The following is a 20,134-nucleotide window of genomic DNA, read 5'->3' on the forward strand; positions in this document are numbered from 1 at the left end:
GGGCCTCTGCCTTCCTTAGCAGACACCTGTCTTTCAAAACCGAGACACTCTGGGAGCTGAGCAGCCCCAGCCACCCCTGCCCTCAGAGGAGGACCTGGGGACAGAAACACTGACATTTTGTCTTTTGGAACCTGAGATGAGACTTGCAAGTTCCCATCATTTTTTGGATCCAGTAGTCCTTGATGAACAGTGGTCCTTGTTCATCACTATGTGCTGGAGTGTGCGCATCCTGCTACTGTCCCTCCTGGTCATTCCACCTGGGAAAAGCTTTGCAGTGAAACCAGAGATGTGATAGACACTGGTGCACTTCTACCCAGGTGAGCTCTGAAAGAGTGGAAATAAATACGGGTGAGCTGGACACAGGTGGGAAGTCTCCAGAGAGGAGGTGCTTGAACAACCTGGCCAACCTGCATAGGTCACCCAAGGTCTTGGAAGGAATCAGAAATTACTCAGATCCCAAGAATAGTATTGCTTTAATTCATAGGGGGTGAATCAAATTAAAAATATAAATCCTCTTGTTTTGGACTCAGGGTAAAACACTGACTGCTGGGGAAGGAGTCACCCCCAGAACAAAGCACTGGAGTCTCTCCAACGGGGACCCTCAACCCCCACTCTGCTGGGCTGATGGCACGGGGCTGTGGCTGGCCAGGTCCACTCCTGAGCTGGAGACACGGCTCTTCTTCAGCATGGGGCAGGGAACAGGACAGCATAGTGGGCTGAGAAATGCAGCCTTGTCACTACGCCAGACAAGTGACAGAGGATCGACAGTCAGAAATGTTCCTCCAACTACTTTTCCTTGAATAACACCTCAGCAGCATCAGTGATCCCATGATAGTATTAAGGAGAGATATCCCAAGGCTGGCTGGAAGGGTGGCCACCCAGCCCAGGGCTGCAGCTGAGCCATCACAGCTTTCAGGTACCCCTGCTACCCCGGGAACGGACCAAGAACTGCCAGTTCCCCAGCCCAAGCTGAGCCCCCCAGAGACAAGGGAATGCCTCTTGGCTGCTCCAGGACAGGAGATGCTGGGATGGGGACCAATGAGCTCCAGAGCCCTCAGCATGGTCAGGGACCCACCTCTGCTGGGGGCCTGCACAGGACCAGCCTGGACAACACAAGCACCAGCTGCACAGAGATCACCCAGTGTGACCCCATCTCCTGGCCCGCTCAGATGCCCCCTGGGGTGGGTGGGCACAGGGAGAGCTGTGGCAAACGCTGCAGCCATGCAGGGAGGGAGCAGATGTCAGGCTCTGCAGGGATGCACATTGGAGCTCTGCTGGGAGCAAAGAGAAATTGGAAAGGAGCATCATGCATGAAAGCACAGGAGCAACCAAAGGCACTCGTGCTGCTGGGGTGAAGGGCATGCATGGGGCAGACCCGCCTGGGGACCCTCAGCCCGATGGCAGCATCCGGAGCCACATGGCACCCGTGCCCACTACCAGTGCCAAACCCCACGCTCTCTGGGGGCTGCTTTTCCAGCATTCCACAGCAATTACAACAGCAGAGCCCCAGCCTAGCAGGCACAGGGGCAGAGGAGTGGTGGGAGATCCTCCTGGGAAGGTCAGTGCACAACGCCAGGCGTGGGTTCATCCAGGTCTCAAAGGAAAATGGCTGAGCCATGGGGTTCCCACCAGTCCGTGGAGCTGCCATCCCATCTCCCCATGGCGAGTGCAGCATCAGGAGGGCTCAGCCATCAGTGGCGTTAGGAGCCTTTTCCTGTTAGCCAGGACATGTCTCCAGTTCTAAAAGAGAGAAAAACCACAGCACTGTGAGGGGTTTCTCAACATGCCCAGGGAAATGCTCTTGGTGTGCCTCAGTGCTAGTCCAGTACTTGGTGTTCATCCCAACACCCTGCTCCCTCCTCTGCCCTCACTCACCTGTCACTAAACTGTCCAAAAAGTCATCTGCAGATCCTCAATTCTGTGCAAAACTAAGCTCAAATATTTTATTTATTTATACTTAAAAGCAGCCCTTCAGCTGAAAATTCATGGAAAACCACCAAACCCCCAGCCAAGCAAGGTCCCAGCCAAAAGGCAGCTGCCCATTCCCCATGGATCTGTGCTTGATGTGGCTCCTGGCAGTCGCAGCCCTACCAACCAGCATTGCCCCCCATGCGAGGGGGATGCAAAACAAAGACACCCTCCATGTAACCAGTGTCCCCACATGGGAATTAGGGACATGGCCCAGTCAGGGGGTCGGCTGTCCCTCCTACCAGCCCCTCACACCCAGCACACTCAGGACCCCAAACCGAACATACTTGCCATGACGGACAAACAGCCTAAGGTTGTGAAAGCAGCAGGAGACAGAGAGAGAAAAGGCATTCAGGTTTAATCCAGCTTCTTCCAGTCCCCAAGCCCCATCACAGTGCCAGCAGCTCCTCCCCATCCCTGAGATGCCCACAAGATACCACCTCCCTCCCAGCCACAAAGTGGGACACCAGCAACCATTTCCTGATGTACTGGGGTGATGGAGGCCCTGGCACAGGGTGCCCAGGGAATCTGTGGCTGCCCCTGGATCCCTGGAAGTGTCCAAGGTGAGACTGGACAGGGCTTGGGGCAGCCTGGGCTAATGGAAGGTGTCCCTGACCATGGCAGGGGGTGGAACTGGTTGGGCTTTAAGGTCCCTTCCAACCCAAACTATTCTGTCATTTTATGAAACCGGTCTCAGCTGGGTGGGCCCACGACATGCTCCCCATCCCAGGGGTGCCCAGGGAGTCTGAGCTGGCTCAGAGCTGCCTGAGGGTTGGGAGTGCTCCTCTCCCTGAGCTTTTGAAAAGATCTGCTTTTATTCCAGATGTGGAAACACCCGTGGGACAGGGACCCACATTCCCTCAGCAGTTCTGATTCCCACTCAAAAGGCTTCTTCCCAGCTGTTATCACCTCCCTGGCACTTGCTTTCCAGCACCCACCCTCAGCACAAATCTATGCTCTTTCCTCTGCACGGCCTTAAGAATGAAGCAAAGGGAGAAAACTGCCCTTTGCCTATGAGCTCTGCTCCAAGGAACTGGAGGCTGAGACACCACAGGCCGGCATCCTGGCACCACCAGCTCTCTGGGCTGGGTTGTGCATAGGGAGTTGAGCACAGACTACACACCCAGTCCCTCTCTGCAGGTCTCCTTGACTGACTAGGTGCCCAGGTGCACCCCAGCATCAGGCATTGCTTCATTGATGATGTGCCAGTGCCTGAAGGCAGGGAGTATCCCCATCCCATCCTGTCTGTGCAGGGATTTGGTTCCTGGTGTTTAAGATAAATCCCATGTGTGTGGGATGCCAGACCAGGAGGCAGCCAGGAAGCAGCACAGGGGGGATGGAGGAAGCAGAACAGGAAGGGAGATGCAAGAAGGGTATGGAGAGGGATCAGTGGGAAAGGCTCAGCTCTGCCCAGCATTCTGCTTAGCCAGTGCCCTGGCACTGCCACTTCCCACTGCCTGTCTACTTACTCCACATCGCGCTTCCGGATGGTCCTGCCAGCAGCCAGGACCTCGGCCACCTTGGAGACGATTGGGTCATAGTTCATGCTGGCCACAGCCACCACCTCGTCACTCCTAGGGCCAGGCAGAGCAAAGCAGTTAGGGCAGCCTGGATGGCCACAGTTCCATCACCCAAAACCCACCATGATGGAGAAAAGAGGGAGGCAAAGAGGAACACCCACTCCAGAGCCAGGCCCGATCCCAAGGTATGAGCACCACAGGGATTGTGCTAGTGGCTGGAACAAGGATCGGGAGAGGGCACAGAGTGGCACAGCAGGCTGGCCCCACTGGTCCCACCGATGTTCATGTGCTGATGTGGTGAGCATCACTAGGGTGCCTAGGTGATGGAGACAGCTCTGGCACCCTGGCATCTGTGGGAAAACACCACCAAAGGTAGATCTGATGGTGGATAAAAACCTGGACACCACAAAGGATGCCCAGCTGTGATCTCTGCACTGCAGTCCTGTGCTGAGGGAGTGGAGAGGCAGGTGGTCAGGATTTCCCTGTGGAACACTCAATTGGGATGCTCCACATCTCCTTCCTGATCTCCACCTCCAAATGGGCAGAGTGGCCCACTCTGAGCTGCTCCACAGGCACTGGGACAGTTGGGTGTCCAACCCCTGGGCCCCACAGCCCCAGCAAGGAAGTCCCCATGTATATGGGATGTCCAGGTTGGCTGACTGTTCCCCTAGCAGGATCCCAGTGCAGCTGGGATCAAAGGTTGAGTGGAAAACAAATGAAGCAGAAGGAAGAGGATGTAAAACTGCTGGAGGAGCTTTGGCTAAAGGTCACACGCAAACGAGAAGGGCCCTTCTCATCTGAGGTTTGCCGAGGTCAATCCAAGCATAAACTTTCAAAGCCTGACTCATGAGGAGATAACTGAATGCACCCTGTGAGATCAGGGAAGATGTGTGCGTAAGATATTAAACTCTGGTGATATTGTTGAATAAACTGAAGAGTAGAAGCATCCACTAAACCAAGATCAGCTCTTATATCCACTGCCAAAGACCTCTGTGATCAACAGAGCAAAGAGCAGCTGGGGTGGGGAGGGATGTGTGCCTAATTCCCAGGATGAGGAGAGCAAAAGTTGTGTTTCAGAGGACAGCCATGTGCAGCCATGGGAGTTAAAGCCATCTCTCACATCTGTCCATAAAGCCATGGGACAGCTCCATCAGACTATTTCAAAAAACTCCCATTCCTAAACAAGCTCACAGCAAATAAAGGAGAGCAGTTTCCTGAGCAGAGCCAGCTCCCAGCTGGGAAACACAAAGTGGTTGGAGAGACCTATCCATCAAAACCAGTGGGAGATGTGCTGTTCCAAGCAATGAATAACCAAGGTGTGCAAGGGAACCAAAAGATATACTCCCACCAGCTGCCCACTGGCTCAGCCTCAAGCCCAGACAGTGCCTGAAGGGGCCAGTCAGGAAGGCACATGCAGCCCAAACATTTCTGTCAGCAGGACATGGGGTAGCTGCTCCTTTTGCAAAATAACTCATGGGGTGCTGGTGAGCTGGAGCATCCTGCATCAGCAGTGGCTTTTGAACACTTCGTCAGACAGAAAGGGAAGCCAGGAGGAATCCCTCTTTTTCAAAAGGTCTTCAAAGGCAGCAAGAATTCCCTTCCTGAACCTGAGATTTGGAGCAATCAGAAGTCTTTGTGAAGACTGAGGAAAGAGGGAAGCACAGTGGATGTGTCTACATGGTCTTCCCTTCCTTTGCAGGGTTCAACGTAACAGAGGTCGGGAACTGTGAAGAAGATAGCCACAGCAATTCCCTGGTCTCCAAGGTCTTAGGGGCAGGATGACATCAGTCTGTTGTGAAGGCAGTGTCCCACAGGGACATCTGCAGAGTGCTGTCCCCTACACCTCCCAGCACAGGGTCTTTTACTGACCTCTACACAGCTCTGACAAAACAGCTTTCCTCTTCAAACTCTGGGGCAAAAGAAGCCTTATTGTGAAATCCAATTCTGAGGACAGGCTATAGGAGTGGGAACCACCAGCGGTTCCTGCAACAATCAAGGAGGACCAGGGAGGAGAAGAGTCCAAACCACAGGGTGGGCATAGCAGAAGGAAGCAAGAGGAAATGGTCAGCTTGGGACTGTCCTCAGTCCAAAAGCATTATCACCAACTAGAAGAACTACCACCAAAAAAGAAAGAGGAAGAAATGTTCCAGTGGCCTCTCACAGACAGGGAGCCAAGCAGCAGGGGAGGGACACACTGGCTGACCCCCCAGCCGGTGCTTCCCAGTACCTCCGGCTCTCAGCATGGAATGCCGTCCTGGTACCCACACGCCATCTCCGGGAGCCCCTCCTGGGTGGCAGAACAACACAGCACTCAGCAGGAACCCCCAGTGCTGCCCGCCAAGCCCAGTTTCCCTGGCAGCCCCTGTCCCTTGCAGCCACCACAGCATACAGATTGTGGGGCCCTGGCATGGAGCAGGGATTATGCACCTTGCTCAGGGCGTTCCCTTTGAACGGCCTCCTCAGATGTTTAATTAAAGCAACCTGACCTTTCCTTTCTGATTAGGGTTGGGATAAAGAGATAAAATGCTCTCATATGGAAAGGCTGCAGGAGGGGAACAGCAGCTGCAGAATCCCCACAGCAGCTCTCCCCAGCACAGGTGGTGCCTTGGCACAAACCCACCCCTTCAGGCAATTTTGGCCAAGGTTCCAGCACACTCTGAGCTGTATCCAATGTGCAAAGGGCCCTGGGTGCCATCTGGAGCCCCATCCCTGCAGCAGGTGTTTACCCAAGGTGTGCAGGTACCAGGGGGAGGAGGGTGAGCATCAGGGATCCCTGGGGTGATACAATGACAATGAGCCCCATGCTTCTCCAAGCCCAATGCACACATCCAACCACCCGGCTCCATTCTGGAGCGACATGGGCAAGTGGGCCACCCTCAGGGAGGGAGAAGGCATGGGGTACATTGGAGAGGGGACAGAGGGGCAGTGAAGTGATGTCTGCAGAGCCAGAGCTGGCTCCTGTCCAGAGCTCCCTCCTGTTCCCTGCCTGGATGCTTCTGCCAAGTGCTTTGGTGGCTGAGCTGGGCAGCCCTTTGCTTCCCTGGCTTCCCTCTCCTCATCCTTAATATCAGAAAGCACTTGGAGAAACCCCTCTGGTTCCAGCATGAGCGTGTTCTGTGGCCACTGATTTCAGACTGGGATGGACAAAGGCAACAGAAGAATAAACAGCAGCAAATTTTTTTGGGATAAATTAATGTATTTCCAGTCTAAACAGCCAGCATGGCTCCAGAACAGCTGAGGCAACACATCCCAGCTGCCAACACATCTCAAGGATGCATTCCCAGGTAGGCTCTCAACCTCGGGGGGAGCTGGGTTTCACTACAGGTGTAACAAAGTTCCTGAGTTCCTTCAAACCTTCACAGTTTGCGATAGACAGAAGAGCTTTTTGAGCTCAATTTGTCAAACCAGAAGCAGAAACAGTGATGCCTGAGCACCCTGTCCAGCACTGGTCACAAATCATTAACATGGTGATGAGATGGGAAGGAAATATTTGATAGTAATTGCCAGTAGAAGCCACCATCTGCTCCCAGAGATTATGAGGACAAAGGGTTTACATTTGGCAGAGACACCAGGTCCAAAGACCAGTTTAACTTGTTGTACAATCAGACCATCACTTCTCCAGGGCCTTGTATAAGTGTCCCACAAGGTCAGTGTCCAGAGGTGAACAAAACCGACTGACAAAAGCTCTGGCAGAACTATCTTCCAGCCTAGCAGAGTAATCTCAGATGAATGCCTGTATAGGAACACGGACAAGAGAAACACTCACTTGGTATAAAATGCCACGAACTTCAGTTCATCTAAATCTCCCTGAATGACAACATCATCAAATCCTTCCCCATGGCCTGGAAAGCAAAGCAGAAGTGGATTCAGCAGCAATTCCTATGGATTGAGCTCTAAGACAGGGTATTTCATTCCAGTACTAGATGGAGAACATCCTGCAGTGACCAAGAGACCAGCACCTGGAGATGCAGGTACCAAAGATCACAGAATCACAGGAGGGTTTTGGGTTGGAAGAGGCCTTGAAAAACATCTTGTTCCACCCTCTACTATGGTCAGGGACACCTTCCACTATCCCAGGTTGCTCCAAGCCCACTCCAACCTGGCCTGGAACTCTTCCAGGAATGAAGCAGCCACAGCTTCTCTGGGCAACCTGTGCCAGGGCCTCACCACCCTCACAGGGAAGAATTTCTTCCCAATATCTAATTTAAGTCAATCCTCCATCATGTTTAGAGAAGTGCACTTCATGGCAGACGGGTTTCAGAGGAGACATTGAACTCCCTCAGAAGCCAGGCAGGGAAGCAGCCCTGTGGAGGGTTCACAGCGAGGGAGGTGACCCTGGCTTCTCTATCCCAGGACACCTGCAACCAGCACAAATTCTCAGCAGCCCCAGGGAGCCTCTTACCTGCATATCGGATGCTCTTCCCAAACATAGCTGTCCACAGGTACGGGACAGTGCTGATCTCTGTGCCGTGGGCCAGCATGTTCAGTGCGGCGATGCGGCCTGCAAGACAGCACAGGGACAGGAGAATTGCCACACCAGGTCAAGCTCCATGCTCTGCCCTCAGGTCACAGCATCAACATCCGCAGTCACAGAGTACAGGGAAACCAAGAACTGCTTATGAGAAAACCCACACAGCAACAAATACAAAGCAGGGAGCATGCAAGGATGGGCTCAGACTCCTTCCCATGGTGCAGCTCCTACTTGTCACCTCCACTTCTGTGAGCCATGTACCCATGAGACTCTTTCCCCCCAGCTTGTGCATCAGTGACAGGGTTGAGGGTGTGCTGAGCTCCTATCCAGATGGGGATGGGATGGACAAATCCTTGGAGGGCATGGAGACTGCTGGGGTACAGTCCCTGCTGCAGAAACATGTCTGGATGTGGGGGATGTGTCCAAAGGCTGAATTTGGAGCTGTGGTTCCAAAACCTCTCACCCAGGGCACAGGAAACCTCCCTGTGGGACTGTGGCCATGAGGGCAGCCCATCACACCAGGGGTTTCAGACTGATGAGATGGGAGAAGGATCAGAGCTCTGCTGAACACTCCTGGGCCAGCCTGGCAGTGTGGGAAGCCCAGCTGGGAACCTCAGCCCAGGTTGGCATTAGGATGTGAACTCCTAAGTGTCTCAGGGCAAGAAGAAGAGCAGGCTCCCACAGCAATGTGTGTTGGTTTAACACAGCCTGATTTTTTGGTGGGGGGCGGGGGGGAAGCCACAAAGGTGGTTTCTGTGAGAAACTGCTAGAAACTTCCACTGTGTCCAGCAGAGCCAATCTCTGACGGATCTGAAGATGGACGTGCTGCTGGCCCAATTAGAGAAGTTGGTAGCACCTCTGTGATGACATATTTAAGAAGGAAATCAAAACCGCGTGCAGCGTTTTTTTTCCAAGGGGTGGTGAGGCACCACTGCTGGGACCATTCCATGTGTCTGGGGCCATGTGGCCACAGCCATCTCAGCACGGCCTGCAGTGAATTTTGCCTGCTTGGCCGCTTTTAGCCAGCCGTGCCGTGAGCAGAAGGGCAGGGGTGGCAGCAGCGGCTTCTCCTTTTCAGAACCCTGCATGAAGAGAGGCGCTGAATGGTGCCAGTGCCGCGGCAGCCGCAACTACCCACACAGTGGTGGCGGGGACCACGTGGCCAGTGACGAAAACATGGCGAGTGATTCCCCGATACAGAACTTAGATGAGATCAACTTCTCAGCACTGCGAAATCTTGCAAAAATCTTTGAACTGGAATTTGTTGGCAATGGTACTTACAAGCAGCAAATTTTTTTCCTCCTAGTCGGAGAAAGAGGAGGAAGTGAGGACATGTGGAGAAAAACAATATGGTGACACCAAGGTCAGTGGAAAGAAAGAGGGAGAGGAGGTGCTCTAAATGTCAGAGTTGAGATTTCTCTGCAAGCTGTGGTGAGGACTATAATAAACAAATTGTCTCCCTGTAATTCATGAAGTCCATGGGGGGATGCAGAGAACCACTCACAGACTGTGGGAAAAGGTGCTCACGCCAGAGCAGGTGGATGCTGCAAAAGCTGTAATCCAGTGGAAGACCTGAACGGAGAAAGAGGGCCCTTGCTTCCAGAGATAAAGAGGACTCTTGCTTCCAAACTAGAGCAGCTTATCTTTAGAAGACTACACCCCATGGACTAATGACCCAAGCCTGCAGTTTTGGGAAGACTGCTTTGCCAATGGGAGGGACTCATGTTACAGCAGGTTGGGGGGGACTGATACTCATGAAATTAGAACCACGCTGGAGAAGTTCACAGACAACTGTCTCCCATGGGGAGGACCCCACAGCACAGCGGGAAAAAGAGACTCCTTTCCCTAAGCGAACTGAAGAAAGGTTTCGAGTGAAGAACTGACCAAAACCCTCACGCCCTGTCTCCTTGCACTGTTGGTGGGAAGGAGGGAGGGGCTGGGGGGGGAAAAGGTATTTTAAAGGCTTCTTTTATTCCTCATTATCCTCCTCTGACTCTGTTAAGAATAAATTTACTTTATACCTTTAGGTTTGAACCTGTTTTGCCCTTAGAGTGTTTTCTCCTAATCCTTATCTCAACTCATGAACCCTTCGTTATGATTTTCATGAGTACCTGATATTTTAACCAATATCAAATGACAGCACAATGCCAGGGAGCAGAGGGAATATGAGAAAGCCTGTCCCTGGGCTCCTCTGTGCTGGTGATGAGGCATTGTTAGGCAAAGCTTGGCAAGAATGCTGACAGATGAAGGCACAATAGGCAGCATAAGATACACACACTTCAAAATGTTCAGTACAAGTCTCTCTGTTGGCAGTTGTCTCATTCTTGCTCTGGAGGGTTTGGAAATTTCCTGAGAAATTTGGAAATTCCTGAGAAAAGGCTTTTTTCTGCAAAGTACCTACCATGCATGTGGGCCATCTGCCAGTGGGGGACATTCACCTTCTTGTTATTCCTCAAGGCCAGTGGAAATGTGACAGCATCTCCAGCAGCAAAGACCCCTGGGATGTTGGTCTGCATCATCTGCAGGGGGGAACAGAGGTGGGCATTAGTGGGGTTTGCACTCTACATGAACAGAAACTCCAGAGCTGGAGTGGTCCAGTGCTGCCACAATCCCCCAGAACACAGGGAAAACCTCTGCCTGGCTGCGGGACCCCCAGGGGAGATTTCATTCAGCCTTCTTCACTTTCAAATGAGAACACACAGGCAGGGACCTACAGTATCCCTTTGCCAGTGGGTTATAGAGTAAAAAGAGATACGGACTGGTGTCCTGGAGCCCCTCTCAGAAGTCTGAAATTTGTTGGTGTTTGCAGATAGAGCCCAGCTTATTGCAGGCATGAGCATAAGCTCAGTGGCACTGAGCCCTACCTCCCAACACACTCCTTTGCCCATTGCACCAACTCCCACCAGCTCCAACACTGCTCCCATCACAGTCACTGGTGGTAGGGAGAAAGGATGAGATCCTTTAGGATCCTTGAAAAGATGGATCTTTCTCATTTTTTTCCCCTTTAAATATCCACAGCACTCCAGGACAGCTCAGAGCCAGACCCAAGCCAGAGCATCCAGGTCTCAGGTTTGCACACCCCCACTGGCAGAGGGGGGTCCCAGGCACTCCTGGTGACGCTCCCAGAATCTTAGCATCTCACTGAATATCCTGAGATGAAAGGGAACCCGCAAGGGTCATCAAGTCCAGTTCCTGGCCCTGCACAGGCCAACCCAAAGAATTCCAAAATTCCAATTCTGCCAATCTTAGCAGATAAAAGGCCATGAAAAGCCCCTGGCAGCAGTTTGGAACCCTAGGGAAGGTCATCCATCAGAAGAGCTGACCCCGCTCCTCCTGCTCTCCCTCCTGTGGGGGCTGCCCCTGGGCTCACCTTGTTGACCACGATGAAGCCCTTGGAGTCAATGTTGATGCCACTCTGCTTGAGGAAGCCTGTCGCTGGGACTGCGCCTGGGGGAGAAGCCAAAGGCTGCTGCTGCAGTATCTGGTGTTGCACAGCCCTGGAGGATGATCCCAAAGCTAGCAGGTCCCCTCCTGCCAGGACAGTGGGGCTGCCCCCAGGGACAGGCAGCAGCTGCTCTGGGAGTGTGGAGCAGGGCCAGGTATCCTATAGAGCCCCCACTGCATCAGCCTCTGGCCCCCCAGGATCCCTGTCCTGCCCAAGCCACCAGTGTAACCTGCCCACCGCCCTTTTCCTTTTCTAGTGCTTGGAGATAATTTTCAATTTAATTCTCCTTTATAGATATTTTGAAAAAAATTATATTTAGAAGGGAACCTTCGAGTTTCCAGCCAGGGCTCCTCAGCCTCCCCCCAGTCTGTACATTTCCTTCACCTTCCTTCTCCTTTTTTCATCATTTTTTTACCTCTAGCCTTTTCACAAATCAGAGTAGCCAATAAAAACAACAAAACCAAAATTAAACTAATTCTGCTGCATTTTGAAAAGAGGGGAGGAAAGGGAATTCCCCCTCCCAAGCCCGCCCTCCCCCCCCGCAAGTGTACAGGAGAAAAATATCATATTCTATGGGGTATTTTTTTATGTTTTAGTATGAGATACATTTTTGGTTGTTGTCAGCAGCAATTAAAAAGAAAAAAAAACACATTTAAAAAATTCTGTTTGGGGAAGCTTTAATAAAAAACAACTTGAGAGGATGAAACTGCTTTAAATGTTTTTTTTTTTCTTCTGGAAAACACAAGTCCACTATTACTTCCAAAATATAGTTTCAGTTGCATTTTGTGGTGGGGGCTCCAGAAATGCCCCTTTTAGATATGCAGACTCATGTGGCCAGCAGGGCTGGCAGACCACTGCCAGTACCCCTGGCCACCCAGCCCCAGGGACCTCCTGCTACCATGTCCCCTCCAGCTTCTTCTGCCAAGCAGAGCCCTCTCGCCCTGGCTGTGCACCCACACAACCCTTACCAACACCCACGACACAGACGTCAGCACGCAGGACCTTCCCGCTCTTCAGCACAACCTCCTTCAGCTGCAGGAGACACAGGGGGCGGGGGGCACATCAGAGTTATTTTAGGGACAAAATCCCTCTGTAGCAGCAGGAAGCTGAGCTGGCAGTTTGCCTCGTTTGTGAAATGCAAATTGACCATAATTCCTTAGAAAAGCAGCAGGAGGTGAGTGGGAGCAATGGAGCCACCCCACACATCATACTGGCGCACATTTGCTCACGGGGGCTAAATCCAGGAACATGAATTTCAGGGGATAGGAAATAGAGGAGAGCAAAACCCCACCAGAGAAGGGAATGACAGCTCTGGGGGATGCCACAGCAGTTCCCCTAGGGAGCCCCTGCCCACCCCTTACCTTCCCCTCCTGCTCCCGCAGCTCCGACACCTCTGTCTGCATGTAGAACTTCACCCTGTTGTTCTCAAACATCTGGAGGGGGGACAAGGGACAGAGTAGGAGACATCAGGACCCTGAACCACCCCTGGTCCTGATGTCCTGCTGCCCCCAGCACTGCCTTGCCCACCCTGCAGGCTTGCCTCGATCTGCACTGCTAAGAGGGTCAGCATCCCCACATCCCCAACACGGCTCTAAAAAAAGGTGCTCCATAGCATGTGGACCATGATAGGGAAGACACAACCCATTCTCACTGACCGCTGCCATCACAGCTTTGTCAATAAATGTGAAGTAAATTAATCAGTGCAATAAGTGAAACAAGCAGAACCTGCTCTGTTACCAGCCCCCCGAGATGGGAAAGCAAGGTCACCTTCATGACAGCACGGCCAACCCTCTCCCCAAAGAACTTCTTGAAGGGGACATGCTCCAGCTCCACCAGGGACACCGAGTGGGCCCTCTCTGCGAGATAGGCAGCCACCTCCATCCCTGAGGAAGAGAAACAGGTCCAAGCAGCCACGTTAAGCCACCCAGCACTGCCCTATGTCCCTGGCTGCAGCTGAGGAGCAGCCTCACCCACGCTGACTGGGGAGGCTGGAGCTGCGCTCCTGGGACAACTGGGGAGCCACCAGTCCTGGTCACACCAGGGATCCCACCAATTCAGGTATTCTTAGATGTAGGTTTTAAAGACCAAAGGGAGGAACTGGCCATGAAACCCCAAAGTGCCCTGGGAAGAATATGGAATAAGGGACCTCAGCCAAGGGAAACCTTCCTCCTGTGGCTGAGACCACCTCAGCTGTGGTGTGAAAACAGCTCTTGGGAGTAGCTGTTTTCTCCCATCAGAATGGTAGAATTTTGGTGCTGGGAATTGCATGGGAACCTCCACCAAGACATTTTCTACCTATGGGGTTTTTTCGTGGGGGTATTACTTCTAACTGGGCAGTGACAAACTGGGAAAGGGATTTCACCCATCTGCAGGCAGAGGTGGAGGGCTAGGACAGGGACACAGGCCAGGCAAGTGCTCACCCAGGAAGGATGCTCCCACAATCACCACATTCTTGCTCGTGGCCAGCTTCACCACACGATTGGCATCTTCAGGTGTCCGGATGTTGAAAACATTTTCTATCTCCTTGCCTTTGCAGCTGAGAGTTTTGGGCCTGAAAAATGCTGAGGGTGATACGGCTGCTTTTCTCAACTCCATGTGGCTTCAGCCCCCAGTCAGGACTGCAGATACCCCTGCCGGCGCTCCAAGAGCATTCCCAGCTTTCCTTTTTTCACCTTTCTCCAGGCTGGAGACATAACATGGAAAAACCCAAATGCTGCTGGCCAGTGGTGGAGTAGGGGATGCTGAGCAGCCACCCTGGACCCCTGGGTCCCGGGGAGCTCCTTCCTGGGGCAACCAGCACAGGACAGGCATTGCTTTACAAGCCTATGCTCAATTGCTGGCTCATAAAATTTTCAGAAGCTTAATGGAACACAGAAAACTCACTCTGTCCTCCAGCAGTGCTTTGGAGCAAGATATTGAAAGTTTGATAAGGCTCTGCAGATGCAGGCTCCAGTCTCCATTCCCATGGGCACACTGCTGATGCTGTAGCAGCTTACCTGTGCCATCCCCAGGCACTTACTGGAGCCCATATATTTTTACATATCTGGCCCCTGCATACCTGACTCACATCTGGAAAAGAGACAGAAGATCCTAAATAATTTAAGTACCCTAAAAAACATCTGCCCAGTGTACCTGGAGCTTGTGCATGAGGATTTTGAAATTATTTCCAAGGGCTTAATCCTCTTTTGAACCTAACTGGGTGGCTGGTGCACATGGCATTTTGGCTGTGGTGCTGTACACCCTAGTACCAGCCATTCACACCTTGTGGCACTGGCAATGACTGGTGGCGCTTTGGTTTCCAGTGTGAGTCCCTGCTTTGGCTATTCTACAGCATCCCTTCCCCAGATGATAAATTATGCAGGGACTGCATTTGCCCTACGTCATTTTACGACTTGATTAAGGAACACAAGGAAGGGGAGCCAGGATGCCTCATTTTCAGCTTAGACTGCCAATTTTGACAAACCTCCAAATAAAAACGAACTGACCCATTACTTCCAGGGCACAAGTGACAACAGCAGTCCGGGGTGATACTCGGCATCCCAGCACATCAATACCACCTTTCCCTGTGGCTGGACCAGGTTCTGTCCTGAAAATTCCTATCCTGGGGCCAAGGCTCCCAAAGAGTCTGTTAGAATGGGGCAACAGCAACCCCTAATTAAGGCTGCAACAGCAAAGTGTTAAGCCTTAATTGCTGAGAAAGATCTTAAAGGTTGGCAGAAAATGAAATATGGAAATTCAGAGGGATGAATTATCTGGTTGTCAGGGTTGAGGGTTATCAAGGAGTTAAAGGAAGAGTAATGTGGCAAAAATGCCCTCTAAAAAGAATTAGGATACTTCCACTTTGGAGCTTTTGTTAAATAAAATATGTTCAAGGTCCTGGTATCATCCCTGGAAGTGTCCAAGGCCAGGTTAGATGGGGCTTGGAGCAACTTATTCTAGTGGAAAGTGTTCCCTGTCCACAGCAGGGGTGGGTCTGGATGAATTTTAAGATCCCTTCCAACACAAACCATCCTGTGATTCTATGATATATGATGTAGATATATATGAATTAGATAGATGATGATATATAGATGTAGATGTAGAGACATACAGACATTTCAGTATCTTTTGTGTTCCTTGACTTCTCCATACTCAAACAAGTTCGGTGTTCAAATTCACCTGCCACATTTCATCCCTTATCCCCAGGCACAAGCTCCTCACATTCTCAGGTAAAACAGTTTCTCTTGATCTTTAAGATGTTGTCCATAGCTTACGTGTTTCCCGTTGCTATCAGCAGCTTGTTGTATTCCATCTTAAACCCATCCTTGAACACAGCTATCTTGCTCTTGACATCCACGGCCACCACCTAGAATCATTCCTAAATAATGTTAAGGGAAGAAATCCCAGATTTTCACTGAGCTCCCAGCCCAATCAACTTGTCTGTCAGGTTTTAGTCCTCCATGTTAGTTTTAGTCAGTTAGTTTGCTGGTTTTAGTTAGTCTGTTAGTTTTGGTTCCCCCTGTCCACAGCTTGGCTAACCCACACCTTAAATATTTCTAGTTGCCTTTTCACAAATCCTTGACACTCTCCCAATATAAATAAAATAATGGGGAGAAATATTTAAGCCATCCTTGTCTGCACTGTTTGAAGGCTGATTATCCTTATCAGATGGTGCCTGGTTCCCCAGATCCACATGAGGAATGGCAGGTAACAAATGATGGTCACCACAGATGGCCACACCATGGTCACGTCCAGGGTGTCCTTCCTGCCACAGGAGAATTGCATTAGCTGTGTTTTGAGCAATCACAGGCAACCTGAACTGTGGGGCACAAAGTGGGAGGCTGGGGAAGACACAACATTCACACAGTGGCATCCAGTGAGCCAAGAACAGAGACAGTGGCCACATTCCCTGCATAAAACCTTTGCATACCAGCACTTTCCTTCAGGCACACACAGGACTCTCCTTACCTGCATTTCAGTCAGGACTTCAATGTCATAGGTGCAGAAGAACTCCTTGGGGCGCAGGGCAATCTGCTCAGGGTGGGAATCCATTGACTGCAAAAAAAGTCACATTTTTCTGATCTTTTTCTGTCAGCTGCTGTGGGTTGAACAGGTGAGTGGAGAAATGACTGCTACTAGCACAAGTCAGCACTTGTTGTATGGAATGGCTCTACAGGGCTGGAATGAAAGCCTGTTCAGGTAGGAGTTGCCTGAACAAGAGGCTGGTTTGGGCTCTGGTGCCTTCTCTGCCGGTTCGGCATGGGGCTGGTGCTGAGTGGCTAAGGCAGGACCACAGCAAGTGCTTCTGAATGTCAGCAAAGCAGCCACAACTGCAGCCCCTCCCAGCACACACAGGTTCACAGGAGCAAGAGAAAAGCCTCATTTTACAACACGGGTGGTGAGGCCCTGGAACAGTTTGCACAGGAAAGCTGTGGCTGCCCCATCCCTGGAAGTGCTGGACTGGAGCAACTTGGTCTAGTAAAAGGAGTCCCTGCCCACGGTGGGGGGTGGCACTTTAGGGATGACCTTTAGAAGTCCCTTCCAACTCAAACCATTCTATGATTATTTGGAAAACAGCCAGTTACCAGGGCAAATGGAAGCTAGAAGAGCAGTAAGAACAAGGATATACTTTCAAAAGCACCCAGGTTGTGCTGCACAAGTTCCATTGAATGCTGAAGCAAGAGGGTGGGCCCCATATCTGCACATCTTCAGCTGCAAGATAAAGGTTCCTGCTTTTCCCAGCCTTCCCTGGTCACTGGGGTGAGATGTGCATCTTCTTTACAAACAGGGTTGAGCCTGAACTCATCTGTCCTACTGACTCTGTGGACGCAAGCTCAGACTCAGGCTGAGGACAAGCTGAGCATCAAGTGACCTGTTGGGTATGCAGGCTGCTCCCTGCTCCAGAGCATCCCTCCCTGCCTGCAGCATAGCAGGAACCGGCATGGATGCCAGGGTCAAGCCCTGCAACAAATCAGCAAAGTGCTCAGCAGCAGCATCTACTCATGCCACACAAGGATGATGTTTGGGCTTGACCCAGGAGCGACAGGGGATGCAGGAATCAAGGGTTTTTCCATTCACCCATGGGGATGGATGTGCAAGATCCTTCTCCCTGAAGGCGGCCCGGTCAGGGGCTGGAATGAGCCCTACAGGACACTCGCTTATTCCAACTTCAGACAATGCTTTGCTCAGGAGAGACTGGTGTCACAGGACTCAAGGCAGGGGAAGGGTCATACAGATTTTATTGCAAATTCTTTAAATACTCCACATTTACAGAGAGAAACACCTGACCCCTCTGTGCCAGTGCGCAGGGAGGGCAGAGCAGAGCAGTGCACAACCACCATGGCTTTTGCTGCTGCTTGGTGCTTTGGGGACAGTAACAGAGACATGGCAACACACAGGGAGTAAGTCACAGTCCAAAGGGGACAAAGAGAAACAGTCCATCGGAACCTGGGGACAGACTGACAACAGGCATTCAGCAGGGCAGAGGAAGGGCAGTGCTGCAGTTTCAGGGAGCAAGAGCTCTGCTGCTTACAGAGTTAGCACTCCTTCTCCAGTGGCTTGTACAGGTTCAGTCCAACTCACAATAGGATTAAGGAAAATTCCATTTTTTTTCCTACCATCTTTCCAAAAATTCTGCCTTCCCTTCCATGGGCTTTGTGCACCTTCCAAAAGCAACTACAGTCACAGGTGTTTAGTGGAGGATTTAACAAACCATGTACAACAACTCCGGCATATGAAATGTTCTTAGTATTTAACAGAGAGAAGAAGAGCCAGTCTAAGACTCATACATGGGGATAAGTGTTTGGAAGAGCTGTCTGGCTGGGACAGGGACTCTCAGATTCTCCAAGCTCCCCAGCACAACCCCTGTGATGCTTGGATGCAGGTACCAGGCAGCTGCACCTCACCCCAGGCAGGACTTGCAGAAGCACAGAAATGGCCTGAATGCTTCCAAACAGCCATGTGCATGTTTGCCTGTCTTTGAAAATCCCTTTCTTGGGTGCTGGAAGCAGAATTAGATACTGTGACTGTAGAGTACCAGTCCCCATGGATAAGCATTCCTGACATGAGGATGAACACATAGTTCACCTTATGTTATCTCCAAGCTCCAAGGTCAAATGCTGCTGTCCAACTTGAGCTGCTGTCTGACATCAAGGAAGGTTCAGGAATCAGCAGCAAAAAATCTGATTAAAGATCATCCTGTGTCTATAAACTGGAATGCAAAATGGGATGTGTGTCAGAAAAAGTGACCTTTGCACAAACATCAAGTTATCAAGTTGTGATGACAGCTGAGAATCATCATAATTACGGCACAGAGCATCCCTGGGCAGCAAGAAACAGGCACTAATAAAAAACCTGGTAGACAACACCATTTTTTACATGCCCCATTTCATTGCCTTAAAGATTTTGATCCAGAAACACATTAAGAAGATCCATCCAGGTACAAGCTGGCTAAGACAGCTACTGTTAGATCTGTGAAGAATCATTATATGAATCATGGAATGGTTTGGGTTGGAAGGGACTAAAGGCTTATCTCATTCCAATTTGCTGGGACACCTTCCACTGTCCCAGGTTGCTCCAAGCCCCATCCAACCTGGCCTTGGACACTGCCAGGGATCCAGGGGCAGCCACAGCTTCTCTGGGCACCCTGTGCCAGAGCCTCCCCACCCAGACAAGGAAGAATGCCCTTGTTTTTCTACCGGAGTACTCTTAATTCAGAGTTTGAACAAGTCCTTTTTTTATATTTCATATTTCAGTCACAAAGAGGGAAGAAAATTCAAGGGAAAGAGACAGGATGACTAAGGAAACAGAACCTTGCTGCAGCAATGAATAATAGCAGGGGAAGGTCCTAGAGAAAATTTTAAAACTGGGGAGGAATGTGGCATACCCAGAGTGATACAAACCTTACTGAGCTTTGGTCTATCATAGGGCAAGTGTCTGTCCATGGTGCACATCACAATCCGGTCAGAGAAACCTTCCTGGCGCAAGGTCTCTGCACAGACCAGCCCAGCTGCCCCTAAGGGAGAAGGACACCAGTGACAGTCATGTGTATGTGGCCTTGGGAGGTTTGTGCCCTTCTCTGCTAAACCCACTGGGGCCGAGACCAAAATCACCATCTCCACTAGCCCTGGCCCCACTTCACAGCCTTTCTGTTGGGGTTTTAGGAGCTCTCCTGGTTTGGTTTTTTTTTCTGTTAAAGGAATTTTCCCCATACTGTTGCTAGGGGGACAAATTGCTGGGTACTTCCGAAAAACAAAAGAGGTGGCTATGGGGGTGGGGTGCATCTGGCTACTCTTTTGTTTCACCTGGGTGTGCGGACAGTCGGTCCCCTGGGCATTTGGACAGAGAGAGAGGCTGTTTTCTTCGGCTGCTTTTCCTTCTGCCAGAGAAACCCCGGGATCCCAAGGCCGCCTTCCCTGCCACGCTCGGACCCGGGCCGTGGCCGCCCTGCCCCCGCCCTTGCTTCGAGCCTTCGCTACATTGTAGCCCTGCTCGGCCTGCCTGCCCAGACATCCGGGGGGTTCCCCGTTTGGATACATCTCGTCTGCCATCTGGGATTTGTGCTCGTCCCTGCCGTTCTAGCCTGCTGCTCCCAAGGGTCCAGCCGGACACCGCGATCAGCTGCCCAGGGGTTTGTGAAGCCTTTGTTCCATCCCTCCCCGGGATCCCGGGGCACCGGTGCCGCGTGCTCCCCGAGCTCGCTCCGGAGCGCCCCCTGCAGCCGCGGGGGAACCATCGCACCTGCCCTGCTCA

General features: G+C 51.5%; 2 protein-coding genes across 12 annotated transcripts in view; one reads left to right on the forward strand and one right to left on the reverse strand.

Moving 5' to 3' along the window:
* The window catches only part of P2RX6 (purinergic receptor P2X 6), a 25,618-nt gene extending 15,347 nt beyond the window's left edge, over positions 1-10,271 (forward strand). Inside the window, exon 12 of one of the 3 annotated variants that reach the window (XM_042024026.1) lies at positions 9,038-10,271. In XM_042024026.1, the coding sequence (XP_041879960.1) occupies positions 9,038-9,049 (12 nt within the window). In that variant the 3' untranslated portion in view covers positions 9,050-10,271. The other 2 variants (XM_042023999.1, XM_042024015.1) reach the window with 2 other exon arrangements.
* Positions 1-20,134, reverse strand: part of AIFM3 (apoptosis inducing factor mitochondria associated 3) — a 65,732-nt gene that overhangs the window by 10,462 nt on the left and 35,136 nt on the right. For 4 of the 9 annotated variants that reach the window (XM_042023951.1, XM_042023908.1, XM_042023970.1 and 1 more), the window contains 12 exons: positions 19,285-19,397; positions 16,352-16,438; positions 15,658-15,749; positions 13,825-13,955; positions 13,172-13,287; positions 12,766-12,837; positions 12,373-12,436; positions 11,330-11,406; positions 10,361-10,478; positions 7,891-7,989; positions 7,255-7,330; positions 3,438-3,542 (listed from right to left, as the gene is read on the reverse strand). In XM_042023951.1, coding sequence (XP_041879885.1) covers positions 3,438-3,542; positions 7,255-7,330; positions 7,891-7,989; positions 10,361-10,478; positions 11,330-11,406; positions 12,373-12,436; positions 12,766-12,837; positions 13,172-13,287; positions 13,825-13,955; positions 15,658-15,749; positions 16,352-16,438; positions 19,285-19,397 — 1,150 coding nt within the window. Of the gene's footprint in view, positions 1-456; positions 1,741-1,875; positions 2,277-3,437; positions 3,543-5,645; positions 5,776-7,254; positions 7,331-7,890; positions 7,990-10,360; positions 10,479-11,329; positions 11,407-12,372; positions 12,437-12,765; positions 12,838-13,171; positions 13,288-13,824; positions 13,956-15,657; positions 15,750-16,351; positions 16,439-19,284; positions 19,398-20,134 lie in introns of those variants that run through there. The other 5 variants (XR_006015336.1, XM_042023941.1, XM_042023922.1 and 2 more) reach the window with 5 other exon arrangements.

This window comes from Corvus kubaryi, unplaced genomic scaffold (genome assembly GCF_017639235.1).
Source record: "Corvus kubaryi isolate FWS band 111438036 unplaced genomic scaffold, C.kubaryi_AGA036_p1.0 127, whole genome shotgun sequence".
In the NCBI taxonomy this organism is placed as follows: Eukaryota; Metazoa; Chordata; class Aves; order Passeriformes; family Corvidae; genus Corvus; species Corvus kubaryi.